The sequence below is a fragment of the Pleurodeles waltl genome, chromosome 6, assembly GCF_031143425.1.
Source record: "Pleurodeles waltl isolate 20211129_DDA chromosome 6, aPleWal1.hap1.20221129, whole genome shotgun sequence".
In the NCBI taxonomy this organism is placed as follows: domain Eukaryota; kingdom Metazoa; phylum Chordata; class Amphibia; order Caudata; family Salamandridae; genus Pleurodeles; species Pleurodeles waltl.
The window spans coordinates 121,690,472-121,708,503 of NC_090445.1; the positions used below are offsets into that span (position 1 = coordinate 121,690,472).

The 18,032-nt window shown below is 48.1% G+C and overlaps 1 protein-coding gene across 2 annotated transcripts in view; it reads right to left on the reverse strand.

Annotated features, from left to right (window-relative positions):
- Positions 1-4,290: 4,290 nt before the first annotated feature.
- The window catches only part of OSBPL7 (oxysterol binding protein like 7), a 223,334-nt gene continuing 209,592 nt past the window's right edge, over positions 4,291-18,032 (reverse strand). The window contains exon 24 of one of the 2 annotated variants that reach the window (XM_069237506.1): positions 4,291-4,665. In XM_069237506.1, the coding sequence (XP_069093607.1) occupies positions 4,560-4,665 (106 nt within the window). In that variant the 3' untranslated portion in view covers positions 4,291-4,559. The remainder of the gene's footprint in view (positions 4,666-18,032) is intronic. The other variant, XM_069237507.1, reaches the window with a different exon arrangement.

Here is an 18,032-nt window from a genome sequence, read left to right on the forward strand (position 1 = left end):
AGCGCAATGGAAGTACTGTTGCTCAGTGGTGAAGTCCGTCCCACTGAACAGTAGGCATTGACTCCTATTTTAAATATGTCAACAGGGTATACTACACACCGGCCCATCTTTTCAAATATGGTCTGTGTGATAGTCCCGGCTGCCCTCGCTGCAGAGAAGCGGAGGCAGGATTCGCACACCTCACCTGGTTCTGTCCCAGGACGCAGAGATTTTGGCAAGCAGTGCTTAAGGAGCTCAAGGCGATGGACCCAGAATCACTGGTTTGTGACAAAGAGGTACAGACAGCGGTTAAGCGGCAATAGGCTTACTACTGGCATGAATCCGGATAGCAATTTGCTGGGCCCGTGACCCACTCCTGTGTGAATGACATAACGACATGGTATACTGCAATACACAGTCAGACCCATATAGGAGCTACTTCCAGTGAGTAGTCGCCCAAAGGTTTGGGGTCCATATCACGCTTACTTGGCTGCGACACCTATGACAAATGCAGATGGAGTGATGGATGGGTGAGTGCAACCCGGAGCAATATGGTTTAAGTACGGAGATTGCTCGGATGGAGGTTCCAGTGTGCAGGCGTGTTCTTAAGGTGTGTGAGCCACATGCTTAACTACCTACAGCTATGAATGATTATGGTGCAAACCAGACCCAGTCTATTAATGTGTGGAATTGTATCATTACGATTGTGGATAATGCCCCACAAGCTTCCCCCTAGCAATATACCCACGGAAAGGAGGCTTGACATCTTGCCTGCATGAGTGTGATTTATCACTGTTGTTTATACCTTGTGTATCTGTACACGCAGCTAAGCCTATGAAAAATGGGTGTTTGTTGTAAAATTTAAATAAATATTTTTTTTTAAAGTATGTCAGGTGGTTCACCATAGTTTGGAGATGGTGGACGACTGCTTGGGGCAAGCTCGCCTTCAACAGCCAATTGTCGAGGTAGGGGAAGACTGGAGCCCCTGACCTCCAAACATGTGCTCCTACCACTGCCATCACTTTTGTGAATACCCGAGGGGCGCTGGTAAGTCCAAAGGGGAGCACAGAGACCTGAAAATGCTTGTGGGCTACCATGAACCACAATAATGCTGTGGGCCTGCAAGACGAGGATGTGGAAATAAGTGACCTGCAGGTCCAGTCGGCGGGGCCGGGAGTAGACAAGACCTGGGCCAGGGTGAGCATCTTGAACCGGTCTTTCCACAGAAAAGCTTTGAGAGGGCAATGGACTAAAATGGGACAAAGGCCAGTCTTTTTTTTAGCACCAGAAGTAGTGATAATAACACCCATAACCAACTTCTGGCGCTGGTAGATTCTCTATGGCTCCTTTAGCCAAAAGAGCCTGCACTTCTTGCCGCAAGAGCAAAAGGGTGATCCTCCATTAGCCGATCTAGGGATGCTGGAAAGAGTGGTAGGGTCTCAAGAAATGGCAATGGTTAACCATGCTAAACAATCTGCAGGACCAGTGTGGAGGAGCAGAAAAGCCCACTGAGCATGCTGTGGCTCAGCTATCTTTGAAGTGTCCAGGGCAGAGTCTGCTTTATTCCTGAAAAAGGCCTTGAGCATTCAAAAGGCATGTCCATAAGACTGGCCTGAATATCTCACAAGAAGACTGTGGACCGCATCCAGGCATGACTGCGAATGGCCACACTTGAGCCAATAGCCCTACTAAGGGAGTTGCGGAATCCAGACTGGGAGGGAGGGGGTAACTAGTCCAGTGTCTGGGGAGGTATCCAGACCACTGGCATTCTGGAGGTCCTATATTGTCCTCTAAGTAAGGCTGGGCAATCTCATCCCCAGCATCAAGGCCCTCATTATAGGAGTCCGGGACGAATAACTCAAAGGACATGAGGTCAACCAGAATGTAGAGGCACTGTATCTGAATCAGAAGGCTGGTAAAGATGTTACAGCTGATAAAAGGAGCTTGTGGCCACAGTTGAGTTTGGGGGCGGCACTGTCTCTGCATCGGACAGCACTATGGGTTGGCCACCACTGCCTAGAATTGATGGCTCCAGCATCAGCGAATCACATTCTGGCATGGGTTGAGGTGCTGAAGAGACAACCAATACTCAAGTCGTTTTAGAGCCCTGACAGATTCTGAGGGCCCAACTGGCACTGAGGGCTGACCCTGAAGGCAGAAGCCCTAGTTGGGAGGTCCTTTGAGCTCCTTGGGCCTACAGGTGCACCAGAGGGACCGGGTAACGTGCTGAAAAGCTGACGGCCCCAGAAACTCTGGTCACTGTGGGACAAGGTTCAGAATCTTCAAAGTAGAACGACTTCTGGGGGCACAATGATGCTGTCGCACCTTCTCTGGAGATTGAGAGTGGCAGGACAGTCCAGAGTCCAAGTTGGACTTCTAACTTTCTTATTGGAATTTTTCAAGAACTTAGATGTTGAAGACAAACAGTCACAAGAGTGACTTTGGTAATGGAAGCAGGACATACCTATAGGCCTCAACTGATCTCAGCATGGGTTCTTGGGGGGCTTCGTCACAAACCGTTTCCCTTCCTGGTCCCAAATGGCCTTGAGGTGCATCAAAGTACAATCACTACAGGCCTTGGACTGTGGTCCACCCCCAGGCACTATAGGCAATCCATCTGTGGGTCAATAACACTCATTTGTTCTTGACATTCCCTAAAGGGTTTAACTCTTGTAAATTTGGTAGGTTACATTTTCCTTGCACACTATTTTCAGTGGAAATTGTTTTGTGAAAGTGTCTCAATGAGATGAGGGGTAGCTCCGTATCCACGCCTGTTAGCAAAGAAAGAAGCCGATGCCAGGGCACATGGGGGGCACTTTTATAGACCCACATGTGTCAAAAACAGCGCAGAACAATGTTGATGAGGCGTCGCCTGCCCCACCTTACAGCGCACAGGGGTACTGCTGAAGGTATGCCAGATCCAGTCTGATGTCTAGGGAAGTATTCAAAAAGTGAGGAATCTGAGGTTAGAAGTCTCTATCAGAAGAGTGTGAGCCTTAGCCGGAGAATGGGGGCTACATTTGGTAACTGTAGGCTTGAATGGCATTAATGTGTGGAAAATCAGGACCTGGATCTCGGGAAAACGCTTGAGCTGCAGTTGTGATGGAATATCTTGGGCTTCAGTTGTGGGGGAAGAACGTGAGCTGCAGTTATGGAGGAAGAGTGTGACCTGCAGTTGTAGGGCAAGAGCAGGAACTGCTGATTGGGAGCAAGAGTGTGAGCATCTGTTGTGTGGGGAAGTGTGTGAGAGCGAGAGAGAGAGAGAGAGAGAGAGAATCTACAGCTGAGGTGGGGACATGTAAGCTGCATCCTGGGTTGTAGAAGCTAAAAGAAAAAGTCAGAGCTACAGCAGGGATGTGTGGAAAAGTTAAAGTAGGAAGTATAAAATGCACCAGTGAAGCCAGTATATAGGACTGCATGGGCAGAGTTCTGGTCCAGCTGTAAAACATTGAGAAAATGTGGGTGCTGACATACCATCGAAAGAAGTAGGGGTCCAGCCCAAACATTCAGGTTGCTTCCTGGTACGGTTCTGTGGGAATGGCACTTTGGTCAAATAGCAGCCTTGCAGACACACCTGTGTCTACTGTCTAATGCTCACCAACCCACCCATGCTGTCACCTACACCGGGCAAGAACGTGCTCCAGTGCGTGCTAATATTTTACTCCTTTGACTATATTTGGTTCATTATTACAGTTTGGGCCCAAGTCCTTTTTGATCCGGAGTACAGGACCTGTGCCAGGTTTTGGTCCCTGGGGCTTTAGCACGACCTGCCCCTTTACAATCCATGATTTTTACAAGCATGCATGGCAGGTCTTTGCTTCTTCATACCATCATCGCTGGAAATGTTTTGCAGGTCATGTTTTTGTCTGAACAAATCCTGCAGATGTAAGTGCGAAAATTAGGACTACACTGGGACTACTGGACTGTGGGAGGCACATGGGCTGGGATCATACAGCCTTGCCGGAGAACACAATGGGGCAATAAATGGGCCCTTCCTTAAAGATTTGGGAGAAGTCCTCCAATATGGTAGGGTCAGCTGGCCCCACACATGATTCACGTTACCTTTGCTTTTGAGTTTAAGAGGAAGCACATGTGATAGAGTAGGTCACACATTATGTAACAGTTATTCCCATGGCCTCAGATTGTGCAGTTCTTTGTGGGAGACAGGTGTATTGACGCCTTTCTCTAAATCACAGTTCCTTTCATCATTACTGCTCAGGTTTCAAAGGTCAGTGGCTGCTGGGGACACTGATCCCCATTCCACACTGCTTTCCTGTGGTCACACCTGTCACACTACAGTTGGAGCACCAGCATAGTGAGTGACATTTATTGATACTGCACATTGCAGTTCCTTCCATGGCATAAGATTATATAGTTTGAAGAGGAGAGTGTTTGTGGACCTTTGGCTATACTCCACTTTGCAAATCCTCCTGCTGTCACAGCTCAGGGTCTGAAGGGCACTGTTGGTCACAGATGATGGGCTCCATGTTCATGTCACAGTTAACTGCTTGTTCACCTCAGGCAGCAGGGATGGTGGATCAATGGTTGCCCATAATGCTGCATTCCTTCATTGACCGCTGCTACCACAGAACAGCGCAGTCTAATTTCGCAAAGCCTGGTTGCTTTCTTAACTCCCAGTAGGTGTGGTTGCTCTCCCATGTTTCTTTACTGCCGTCAACCACGCGCCTGTTGGAAGAAAGTAAAAAGTGAAAAACACAATTTGCAACCTAGACTACATTCCATGCACAGTCAGTGTAACCAAGTCAATTTCAGTTTGAAGGTTGTTCTCCACGGCAGAGCATGCGCAGTATTCAAGCATTAGTTAGGCATCAAGTTCAACATCATGTAGCATGAGTAAGTACCTTACACCTAATACTAGCATTACAAAGTGTTAGCTTTTATAGATTCTCTTATTTTCTATGCTGCTGTCTCTTGGCATCAGCAGTTGCAAAAAGTTGTGCATAATAACCAATGGATATTAACATACAAAAACACGCATATTGAGTTTGGAGATCACCTTTTTGGTCACACCATTGCTCACTGTCTCAATCACTGTAAGCCCAACAGGGAAATGTGATGCGACAAATTGAAAATGTTACTTGCCCAGTAAGCATCTATTTGTGGTATGTAGTGCTGTAGATTCACATGCTCTGCATACTTCCACCATCTAGTATCGGGTCCGGAAGGTTGAAAGTTGTTTTTGTTTGAAAAGTCTTTGAAGTCACAAGGTGTGAAGACTCCTCCCCTCGTTTGTAATGCACATGGTCGTTGACTCAATCTTCATATGTTTTTTCTGCAAGTTGGTGATCAATGGAGTGTGGTGTAGAACATTATTATAATATAATGACCATGCATGATAAAGAAAATAAAGGGACTAACATCCACAGATGTCCAGGAAGTCAGGTGGGCGCATGTGAATCTACAGCACTACATGCCACAAACAGATGCTTACTGGGCAACTAACATTTTCCATTTGATGGCATGTGTGACTGTAGATACACATGCTCTGTATAGGCTGTAAAGCAGTGCCTCCAAAGAAGTGGTGGCTAGGTAGTGGATGTTACAGTGGTTTGAAAAAGTATGCAGCACTGCTTGACCTACAGTGTCATGCTAGACCATCCACACAATAGGGTTTGGTAAAAGTGTGTGGTATAGACCATGTAGCTACCTTACAAATGTCAGTTATAGGTATATTACCTAAAAATGCCATAGATGCACCCTTCGTACTTGCTGAATGTGCTCTAGGAGTAATAGGTAATGATATTTTTGCTTTTGCATAGCAGATTTGGATATATTTAACAACCCACCTTGCTATATGTAGCTTAAAAAAGCCACAAAAAGCTGTTTTGTCTTTCTAAAATCTTTAGTTCTATCATGTAGAACATAAGCATTCTTATAACATCTAGCGTGTGGAAAGCCCTTTCAGCAACTGTTTAGGGTTTTGGGAAGAAAACTGGCAACTCAATGGTTTGATTGAGATGAAAGTGTGCTACTACGTTTGGTAGGAATTTTGGATTTGTACGAAGAACCAATTTTTATTTGTGCAGCTGGAAAAAAGGTTCTTGTAATGTTAATGCCTGGAGTTCACTTACACGTCTTAGTGAAGTGATAGCAACTGAAAATGCCACCTTCCACAACAGAAATTGCACTGGGCATGAATGAAGTGGCTCAAAAGGTGGGTCCATGAGTCTAGTGAGTACTATGTTAAGGTTCCAAGAGGGCATTGGAAGCGATCTTGGAGGTGTAACCTGAAAGCTTTGATGACAGGAATTTTAAAAATCAAAGAGTTGTCTATTCTGAAGGTAAGCAGCTATGGCTGCTAAATGTACTCTAATAAAGGTATATGCTAGGTTTGATTTCGGTAAATGAAGAAGGCAAAAGATAATATGTTGTACTGACACCTGAAAAGGATCCCAGTTGTTAGAAATGAAGTAGTGAACAAAGCGTTTCCACTTTGCAGCATAGCATGCCCTATTGGTGGATTTGCGTGCTTCTTTGAGAATGTCCATACATTCCTGAGGTAGATTTACATGCCCAAATGCTAAGACTTCAGGAGCCAAATTGCTTTTGGTTTAGGTGCCTGATTTGACCATGGTTCTGAGTGAGAAGGTTCGGGTCTAGAGGAAGCTTCTCATGTGGCACCAGCCATCGGCCCAACAGAGTGGTGTAACACAGTTGCCTTGCCCATGTGGGTGCTACTAGAATCAGTGCGAGGGAGGTCTGTCTGAACTTCCAAACCACAAAGAGAAGGAGAGGGAGAGGTGGAAAAGCGTAAGAAAATATCCCTGACCAGCTGATCCATAGGACATTACCCTTGGACTGAGGGTGTGGTAACTGGAGGTTGGGGATTTTGTGTTTTCTTTTGTTGCGCAGAAATCCATTTCTGGAAAACCCCACTTTTGGAAGTAGGGTTGTAAGACTCTGGGGTGGAGTTCCCACTTGTGGATTAGTTGCTGCATCCTGCTGAAAAGGTCCACAAAATTATTACATGAACTTGGGAGGTACTCTGCTAACAGGTGAATTTTGTGGTGGATCATCTAGTGCCAAATTGTCTGTGCAAGGCGAGACAACTATAATGAGTGTCCCCCCTCACCCCTGTTTTTGCAGATAAAACATGGTTGTCATGTTGTCTGTGCGAATGAGAACTACTTTGTTGGTTATATGCATCACAAGTGCTAGATGAACTACTAGCAGCTCTAAGTAATTCATGTGTATAGTTTTGTGTGTGTGATAAAGACCCTGTATTGTAAGGTTCTTTAGGTGAGCACCCCATCCCGTCTGAGAAGCGTCCGTTGTTAGAATGATTTGAAGAACAAGGTCTAGAAAGGTTCACGAGACTGGTTTTGTTCCACCACTGCAGAGAGTGAAAGGTGCGATTGTTCATCAACACTAGATCATTTCATTCAGTGGTTCCCAACCTTATGAATTCTGAGGACCCCAATTTATAATTACTGGATCCCGGGGACGCTGACTGAATCATTACTGGAGTCCGGGGAACCCCCCCACTGAGTCATTACTGGAAGATGGGGACCCTGACCAAACATTGTTGATGATTTGAAATGCAAAACAATATACACAAAATACAGAAACAAGCATTCAAACATACAGAAAGGATGACACCTTTTATTTAATTTGCAAGGAAATATCAGTAAAAACTAAAAAAAAAAAAAAATTAATAGGAAGGGTGGAGCATTTCTGAATTCAATTGAAGCCACACATCGTTCATACTATTTTCTGTTTGATGCACTGCTTCCACAAATCAAATCTGAGGATACTAATTTAGTTTTTAGCTTCCAATTTCAAATTCCTTGACATTTGCAGCACATTTTAAAATGTTCAATTGTACATTTAGCCACTTTAATTATATACACTTTTTTTTTTTTATAAACCATTTTTATTAGTTTTATGTGAAACGGCTTAACAGTCCAATGGGTCACTGGTACAATCAGCACAGGTAAAGTAGTACACCATATAGATCCAACGCATGATACACTAATGCACACACAAGAACCACTGCCCCATTTGTCAGTTTGCACACATCCCCTTACGGTGAAACCAGCTTTCTTGCCCCATACCAACTCACCCATACCTTTGTGTATTTGGCTGGGCGCCCTCGTACTTCGCAGACTACCTTCTCCTGCTGTGCACACCAGTCCACCACGACGCCATTTTACGACAGTGGGAGCGGCCTTGGTCTTCCAGTTCGCTGCAATGTCTCTTTTGGCCACCAGACAGGCCACCCCCACAAATGTCCGCTGAGCTCTGCTGGAACCCACCCTGTCAAGCACTTCCAGGAAAGCCAGCAGCGGAGCCACTTCAACTTCCACCTGTATAACTCTCTAAAACTCTCCGAGTACCGCCCTCCAATAACAGGTTTTATGGGGGCAAGTCCATACCATATGAAAGAAGTCTGCGTTGGGGCTTGCACAACGAGGACAGTTCGTTTGGGGCCGCAGGCCCACTCTATACAACCGGTCAGGTGTGAGGTATGCTGCGTGAAGAAAGTATACCTGCACCACTCGGAGGCGGGAGGTCATATTAGAGACCGCAGAGCCATCAACGCTTCCCTCCAGTCTCTATCATCGATCGGGCCCACCCACTGCTCCCATCGCTCTCAGAGCTTGTCAAGTGTCTGGGTGGTGTTACGGACTAATGAGCGGTAGATGCGGGACACTCCTCCTCTGCCTAGAGCGCCCATCATAATTTTGGCCTCTATGGGGCTGAATTCCGGGAGTTCTGTCCCATTCTGAATATGCACCTGCAAGGTGTGCCTAAGCTGCAGAAACTTGTGAAATTGGGACTTATGCAGCTCAAATTGCTCCTGGATCTCCTGAAACTATCTCATGCAGGAGCCGGTCCAGACATCACCCAGCTGGGAGATACCTATAAGGTCCCATTTGTGGAATCCCCGAAGCGCTGAGGCCTCCCCCAGCCACCGGCACTGCCACAGCGGCGTCTGCTGGGTAAGGCGGCGTCACCACCCAGTAGTTCGCTGTGCAGCCCTCCACCCCACCAACACCACCGAGTCACATCTGGAACATTACACGGCAGGGGGTCACCGTACAACCTCCCAGGCAAGCTAGGGAAGCCCATGGTCAAGAGTTCTAGCTGATACCCAGGATCCGACCAGCCCCCTCCCAACCAGTCGTGGATGACCAATAAGTGCACAGCTGAGTAGTATAGATAGAGGTTGGACATTCCCAATCCCCCCTTATAAACATCCCCTTGACACGTGAGGAGCGATAGTCGAGGGCGCGATCCATGCCATAAGAACTGCTGCGGCATCGCCTCCATCTCGCTAAACCACTTCCGGGGAATTTGGGGTGGAAAATTTTGAAGCACGTAGAGGAGCCTGGGAAGCACTATCATTTTATACAGCGCAATTCGGCCCAGAATGTGGATATGTGGGGGGGGCGACCGCCAGCGATGGAGAGTCAAGGGTGTCACATTGAGGGACCACGCCAACTCCGACAAGAGTGCCACATGTATCCCAAGGTACCGGAAGCTATTACGGCGGAGGGGAATATCCTGCTGCCAATCATAGCTATCCCCGGCTGGGCTCAGTGGGACCAGGAGAGACTTACCGGGATTTACTACCAGACCCGACGCATCCGCAAACAGGCCTATGAGCTGTAACACCCGCGGCCCGCTACTTGCTTGGTTTGCTAAAAACACCAGTACATCATCCGCGTACAGCTCAATGCGATCTTCCTGCCCAGTGGGCCAGGCCCACCCCTCAACCAAGGGATCCTCCCTTATCAGCTTTGCCAACAACTCCATCGCCAGTGCGAATAAAAGCAGAGAGAGGGCAGCCCTGACGAGTCCCCCTCCGGATGGGGAACAACTCCGACACCACCCCATTCACCTGCACTCGGGCTGTAGGGTTACAGTAGAGGAGCCTGACCAGTGCCCAAAATCGTGGGCTAAACCCGACCCTCTCCAACACTCTCCGGAGATAGGACCAATCCACTGTATCAAACGTGAAATCCAAGAGAAGGAGTGCTGGGGGGGGGGGGGTTTGGAGGGGGGGGACCAAGAGGGCCCGGGCCCGGTTAGCCAGAGCTACGTGCAGCCGTCTGATAAAATGCCTAGTACTCCTACTCAGCATAAAACCACACTGGTCTGAGTGTATTAGTGAGGGCAACACTTTTCGCAACCTGGCTGCCAGTACTGTACAAAAAAATCTTAATCTCTGTGCTAAGAAGTGAGATGAGTCGATACTCCGAGCAGCTCCACGATGGAGGGTTCGCCTTGGGAATTACTACAATAGTTGCCTGGTCAAGCCCCGGCGGGAAACCCCAGTCCTTTCTGCCTCCTCAAATATAGCTAGTAAGTGCGGGGCGAGCACATCTCAAAACTTACTATAGAGCTCAGCCGGAAAACCATCAGGACCTGGAGTCTTACCCGCCGCTAACTCGGAGATAGCGGCTCCAATTTCCTCAACTCCCATCGGCTCGTCCAAGTCCCGTCTGTCGGCCACCCAAATCTTCAGAAAGGACACCTCACAGTAGAGGGTCATCCTTCTCCGCCAGAGGTCTGGGGAGCTCCTCATATCATTTTGCATAATAGGTGGCAAAGGTCTGTACAATCTCGCAAAGAGACCTGGAAACCACCCCCGACTCACCAGTGATCTCCAGAACAATCCTCCCCGCCATCGGGCCAGTTGCCAGCCAGTGCAGAAGCTTGCCGTATTTGTCTCCCCACCCATAAACCCGGCCACAGAAGCCTGCCACATATGCGTTGCCATCTCAGGAGTAGCGTGCCTAATATCCTGCCGCGTCAGGATGAGCCGTCTTGTGATTACTTCACTGTTCGCCTCTGCGAGTCTGCCCTCCAGGCGCACCGATTGGGCCTCCAACACTGACACCACCCGACTATGCGCCCTCTCCCTCACACAAAGAAGGTATTTGGCGTGCCCCCGAAGGGTAGCCTTACTGGCAGCCCAAAGTGTACCTGGGGACGAAACCGAACCAATGTTAATCGAGAATGTAGGGAAATGCCTCCTTGGCATCGTTACCCCCTGACTTTTTGCTGATGCCAGTTATGATTTAAAGTGTGCTGGAACCCTGCTATTCAGGCACCAGCACCAGTGTTCTTTCCCTAAACTGTACCTTTGTTCCCACAATTGGCACAGCCCTGGCACCCAGATAAGTCCCCTGTAAATGGCACCCCTGGTACCAAGGGTCCTGATGCCAGGGAAGGTCTCTAAGGGCTGCAGCATGTCTTATGCCACCCTAGGGACCCCTCACTCAGCACATGGACACTGCCTAACAGCTTGTGTGTGCTGGGGGGGATAAAATGACTAAGTTGACATGGCACTCCCCTCAGAGTGCCATGCTCACCTCACACTGCCAGCCTTAGACATTGTAAGTGCAGGGTAGCCCTAAAGAGTATAGGGTCTGGGAGTTTGTCAAACACAAACTCCACAGTTCCATAATGGCTACACTGAAATCTGGGAAGTTTGCTATCAAACTTCTCAGCACAATAAAGGCACACTGATGCCAGTGTGGGATGTACTGTAAAATGCACCCAGAGGGCATCTTAGAGATGCCCCCTGAATACCAGTCCGACTCCTAGTGCTAGGCTGTCCAGTTTCTGCCAGCCTGCCACAACCAGACGAGTTTCTGGCCACATGAGGAGAGTGCCTTTGTCACTCTGTGGCCAGGAACAAAACCTTTACTTGGTGGAGGTGCTTCTCACCTCCCCCTGCAAGAACTGTAACACCTGGCGGTGAGCCTTAAAAGGCTCATGCCTTTTGTTACAGCACCCCAGGGCTTCCCAGCTAGTGAAGATGCCCGCCCCTCCGGCCACTGCCCCCACTTTTGCCGGCAAGGCTGGCAAAGATAATGAGAAAAACATAGAGGAGTCACCCACCAGTCAGGACAGCCCCTAAGGTGTTCTGAGCTGAGGGGACCCCTGCCTTTAGAAATCCTCCATCTTAAGTTTGGAGGATTCCCCCAGTAGGATTAGTGATGTGTCCCCCTCCCCTCAGGGAGGAGGCACAAAGAGCATGTAGCCACCCTCCAGGACAGTAGCCATTGGCTACTGTCCTCCTGACCTAAACACACCCCTAAATCTAGTATTTAGGGGCAACCCAGAACCCAAGAAATCAGATTTCTGCAACCTGAAACAAAAAGGACTGCTGACCTGAAAGCCCTGCAGAGACGACAACTGCTTTGGCCCCAGCCCTACTGGCCTGTCTCCTGACTCAAAGAAAACTGCACAGCAATGCATCCGACAGAGACCAGCTACCTCTGAAGCCTCAGAGGACTGCCCTGAAACCTGAAGGACCAAGAAACTCCAGAGAACAGCAGCACTGTTCACCAACAGCAAAATGTTTTCAACTTTCTAGCAACTTTTAAAGAACTCTCTCTTCCCGCCGGAAGCATGAGACTTCACCCTCTGCACCCGATTTCCCCAGCTCGAGCTCCAGACAACCAACACTACAGGGATGATGCCTAGGCGATTGCGACCTCGTGAGTAACCCGAGACGACCTCCCTGGACCCCCACAGTGACGCATGCAGATAGAATCTAGAGGCTCCCCCTGACCGCGACTGCCTGTAACAAGGAACCCGACGCCTGAACCAAGCACTGCACCCGCAGCCCCCAGGCCCAGAAGGAACCGAACTCCAGTGCAGGAGTGACCCTCAGGCGACACTCTGCCTAGCCCAGTCGGTGGCTGGCCTGAGAAGCCCCCCCCTGTACCCTGCCTGCACCGCTAGAGTGACCCCTGGGTCCCTCCACTGATTTGTATTACAGACTGATGCCTGCTTTGCACACTGCACCCAGCCGCCCCTGTGCCGCTGAGGGTGTGTTTTGTGTGCCTACTTGTGTCCCCCCAGTGCTCTATAAACCCCCCCCTGGTCTGCCCTCTGAAGACCTACCTGTTGGCAGACTGGAACCGGAGCACCCCTATTCTCCATAGGCGCCTATGTGTTTTGACCCCTGCACCTGACCAGCCCTGTGTTGCTGGTGCGGCGACTTTGGGGGTAGCCTTGAACCCCCAAAGGGCTGCCTATGCCCAGGAACTTGAACTTGTAAGTGCCTTACTTACCTGAAAAACTAACTTTTAAAATAGCTTATTGCCATTTTAACTAAACTGTGTATGTTACTGCTCTAATTCAAAGTTCCTTACTTACCTGTGTGGAGTACCTTGCATTTTATGTATTTACTTCAAATCTTGAACCTTGTGGTTCTTAAAATAAATAAAGAAAATATATTTTTCTATATAAGACTATTGGCCTGGAGTTAAGTCATTGAGTGTGTGTTCCTCGTGTATTGCCTGTGTGTATAACACATGCTTAACACTACCCTCTGATAAGCCTACTGCTCTACCACAACACCGCAAAATAGAGCATTAAAATGATCTAATTTTGCCACTATCTTACCTCTAAGGGGAACCCTTGGACTCTGTGCACACTATCTCTTACTTTGAGATAGTATATACAGAGCCAACTTCCTACATTGGTGGCTCAGCGGTGGGGTCTAAGACTTTGCATTTGCTGGACTACTCAGCCAATACCTAATCACACAACTAAATTCCAAAAATTGTCATTAGAAACTGATTTTTGCAATCTGAACAATTTTTCTAAAGTTTTAAAAGTCCTGCTAAGGCCTTGTGTAAGTCCCTGTTAGCATTTCTTTCAGAGTTTAAAAGTTTGTAAAAGTTTGGATTTAAGTTCTAGAAGTAGTTTTTAGATTCTTAAAAAGTTATCCCAACTTTTAGAGAAATAATGTCTAGCACAGATGAGATGGTGGTGGAACTCAACCTCACCCCTTACCTGCATCTAGGGATGTAGGAGTTAAGGACTCTGCAAACTAAAAAATATAAAGACGGAGTCTAACCCTACCAAAGTAAAGCTCCAGGAGCTTTTGGCAGAGTTTGGCAGAGTTTGCAAAGGACCACGCGCAGGATAATCCTACAGATGGGGAAGTAGTGACCAGGAGGATGATTTCCTCCCTCTTGTCCTATCTAGGGAGAACAGGGTCTCTCAAACCCTGACTCCACAAGTAATTGTCAGAGAGACTGGTTCTTCCACAGGGAGACCTGTAACTCTGGGAGCATTGAGGGCAGCCCCAATGAAGATGACCTCGTGTTAGCAAGGATGGCCAAAAGATTGGTTTTGGAGAGAGAGCTCCTAGCCATAGAGAGGGAAAGAAAAGAGATGGGTTTAGCTCCGATCAATGTTGGCAGCAACATAAATAGGGTCAGAGAAGATACTGACATCCTAAAAATCCCCAAAGGAATTGTAACGAAATATGAAGATGGTGATGACATCACCAAATGGTTCACAGCTTTTGAGAGGGCTTGTGCAACCAGAAAAGTAAACAGATCTCACTGGGGTGCGCTCCTTTGTGAAATGTTCACTGGAAAGTGTAGGGATATACTCCTCAAACTCTCTGGTAAAGATGCATAAGCCTATGACCTCATGAAGACTACCCTGATTGAGGGCTTTGGATTCTCAATTGAGGAGTACAGGATTAGGATCAGGGTGGCTCAAAAATCCTCGAGCCAGACCTGGGGTGATTTTGTTGACTTCTCAGTCAAAACAGTAGATGGTCGGATGCCTGGCAGTGGTGTAAATGATTATGATGGTCTATATAACTTGTTTATGAAAGAACATCTGTTAAGTCATTGTTTCAATGATAAACTGCATCGGCATCTGGTAGACCTAGGTCCAATTTCTCCCCAAGAATTGGGAAAGAAGGCAGACCATTGGGTCAAGATTAGGGTGACCAAGACTTCCACAGGGGTGACCAAAAGAAAGGGGTCACAAAGTATCACCAGGGGAAGAGTGTTGAGACATCCAAGGGAAAAAGCAAAGAGTCTTCTACAGGGCCCCAAAAACCTGCTCAGGAGGGTGGGCCCAGAGCCTCTTCACAGTCCTCAAATGGGTATAAGGGTAAAAACTTTGATCCGAAGAAGGCCTGGTGTCGCATCTGTACTCAGCATGGACACCAAACTGGAGACAAGGCCTGTCCCAAGAAAAGTCCCACAACAAATACTACTCCAGTTAGCACTGGAATAGCCAGTCTCCAGGTGGGATCAACAGTGTGCCCAGAGCAAATCAGGGTTCACACTGAAGCTACATTAGTCTCTGAGGGTGGGGTGGACCTAGCCACACTAGCTGCCTGGCCGCCTAACATGCAAAAATACAGGCAGCTGCTCTTAACTAATGGGACTAGGTTAGAAGCCCTGAGGGATACAGGTGCCAGTGTCACTATGGTGACAGACAAACTTGTTTCCCCAGGACAGTACCTGACTGGACAGACAGATCCAGTCACAAATGCTGACAATCAAACTAAAGTCCATCCCATGGCAATGGTAACTTTAGAATGGGGAGGGGTCACTGGCCTGAAACAGGTGGTAGTCTCCTCTGCAATCCCAGTAGAATGTCTGCTAGGAAATTATCTGGAGTCCTCAGCATGGGCTGAGGTAGAACTCAAGACCGATGCAGCCATGCTGGGTATCCCTGAACTGGTGTGTGTCAAGACAAGGGCACAGTGCAGGGCTCAGGGTGAAATAGAAGTGTTGGAGTCTGGAATAATGGCCCAGCCTTCCAAGAGAAAAGGAAAGAAGATTGGGGAACCAGCTTCAACACAGCAAAAGAAACAGAACCTCTCTTTCCAGGAAGATGCTGTATCCCCTGAGGGAACTGAGTCCATGGTGCTGGGACCTTACCAGGTTGAGCTCTTGGGCTCAGGGGGACCCTCAAGGGAACAGCTGTGTAAGGGGCAAGAAACTTGTCCCTCTCTTGAAGGCCTAAGACAGCAAGCCGCTGAGCAAGAAAAGGTAATGTCAGTGGAACTCACAGGGTCTATTGGGAAGATGGACTCCTTTACACTGAGGCAAAATATCCCAAACCTGGTACCACTAGGAGAGTGGTAGTGCCTCAGGAGTTTAGAGAGTTCATTCTGACCTTAGCCCATGACATCCCCCTTGCTGGGCATTTGGGACAAACCAAGACATGGGAGATATTAGTCAACCATTTCTAGTGGCCCAATATGTCCCAGAAGGTAAAGGAGTTTTGCACCTCCTGTGTCACCTGTCAAGCCAGTGGTAAGACAGGTGGCCATCCAAAGGCCCCCTTCATTCCACTTCCAGTGGTGGGGGTCCACTTTGGAAGAGTGGGAGTGGACATAATGGGTCCACTGGAACCTCCCACAGCATCAGGGAACCAATATATCCTAGTAGTAGTGGATCATGCTACTAGGTACCCTGAGGCAATTCCCCTTAGGTCCACTACTGCCCCTGCAGTAGCCAAAGCACTCATTGGTATATTTACCAGAGTGGGATTTCCTAAGTAGGTGGTTTCTGACAGAGGTACCAACTTCATGTCAGCTTACCCGAAACACGTGGAATGAGTGTGGGGTGACTTACAAATTCACCACACCATACCATCCACAAACCAATGGTCTTGTTGAGAGATTTAACAAGACATTGAAGGGCATGATTATGGGCCTCCCTGAAAAACTCAAAAGGAGATGGGATGTCCTCTTGCCATGTCTGCTTTTCACCTACAGAGAGGTGCCACAGAAGGGAGTAGGGTTTTCCCACTTTGAGTTTCTGTTTGGCCATCCTGTTAGGGGACCACTAGCACTTGTAAAAGAAGGCTGGGAGAGATATCGCCATGAGTCTAAACAAGATGTGGTGGACTATGTACTAGGCCTACGTTCAAGGATGGCAGAGTACATGGAAAAGGCAAGCAAAAACCTTGAGGCCAGCCAACAGCTCCAGAAGATGTGGTATAACCAAAAGGCTGCTATGGTTGAGTTTCAGCCAGGGCAGAAAGTCTGGGTTCTGGAGCCTGTGGCTCCAAGTGCACTTCAGGACAAGTGGAGTGGCCCTTACCAAGTTCTTGAGAAAAAGAGTCGGGTCACCTACCTGGTGGACCTAGGCACTAGCAGGGTGATCCATATGAACCGCCTCAAACTTTCATGATAAGGCAGATGTAAACATGTTAATGGTTACAGATGAGGACCAGGAAGCAGAGAGCGAACCTCTCCCTGATCTCTCCACTGACCCATAAAGATGGCTCAGTAGATGGAGTGATCTATTCAGGCACCCTCTCTGGGCAACAGCAGGCTGACTGCAGACAAGTCCTCCAGCAGTTTGCTGAGCTCTTTTCTTTAACCCCTGGTCAGACACACCTGTGTACACATGATGTGGACACAAGAGACAGTATGCCTGTCAAAAATAAAATATTCAGACAGTCTGATCAAGTAAAAGAAAGCATCAAAGTGGAAGTCCACAAGATGCTAGAGTTGGGAGTGATTGAGCATTCTGACAGTCCCTGTGCTATCCCAGTGGTCTTGGTCCCCAAACCTCACACCAAAGATGGCAAGAGAGAGATGAGGTTTTGTGTGGACTACAGAGGGCTTAACTGTCACCAAGAGAGATGCTCACCCCATTCCAAGGGCACATGAGCTCATAGATAAATTAAGTGCTGCCAAATACTGAAGTACCTTTGACTTAACAGCAGGGCACTGGCAAATAAAAATGGCACCTGGAGCAAAAGAGAAAACTGCATTCCCTACACCTGATGGGCACTACCAGGTTACTGTGATGCTCTTTGGCTTAAAGAATGCCCCTGCCACCTTCCAAAGGTTGGTGAATCAAGTCCTTGCTGGCTTGGAGTCCTTTAGTGTAGCTTATCTTGATGATATTGCTGTCTTTAGCTCCAACTGGCAGGATCACCTGGTCCACCTGAATAAGGTTTTGCAGGCCCTGCAAGCAGCAGGCCTCTCTATCAAGGCATCTCAATGTCAGATAGGGCAGGATAATGTGGTTTACTTGGGTCACCTTGTAGGTGGAGGCCAAGTTCAGCCACTCCAACCCAAGATCCAGACAGTTCTGGACTGGGTAGCTCCAAAAACCCAGACTCAAGTCAGGACATTCCTTGGCTTGACTGGATACTATAGGAAGTTTGTGAAGGGTTATGGATCAATAGTGACACCCCTCACAGAACTGACCTCCAAGAAAATGCCCAAGAAAGTGAACTGGACCGTGGACTGTGAAAAGGCCTTTGACACCCTGAAGCAAGCAATGTGC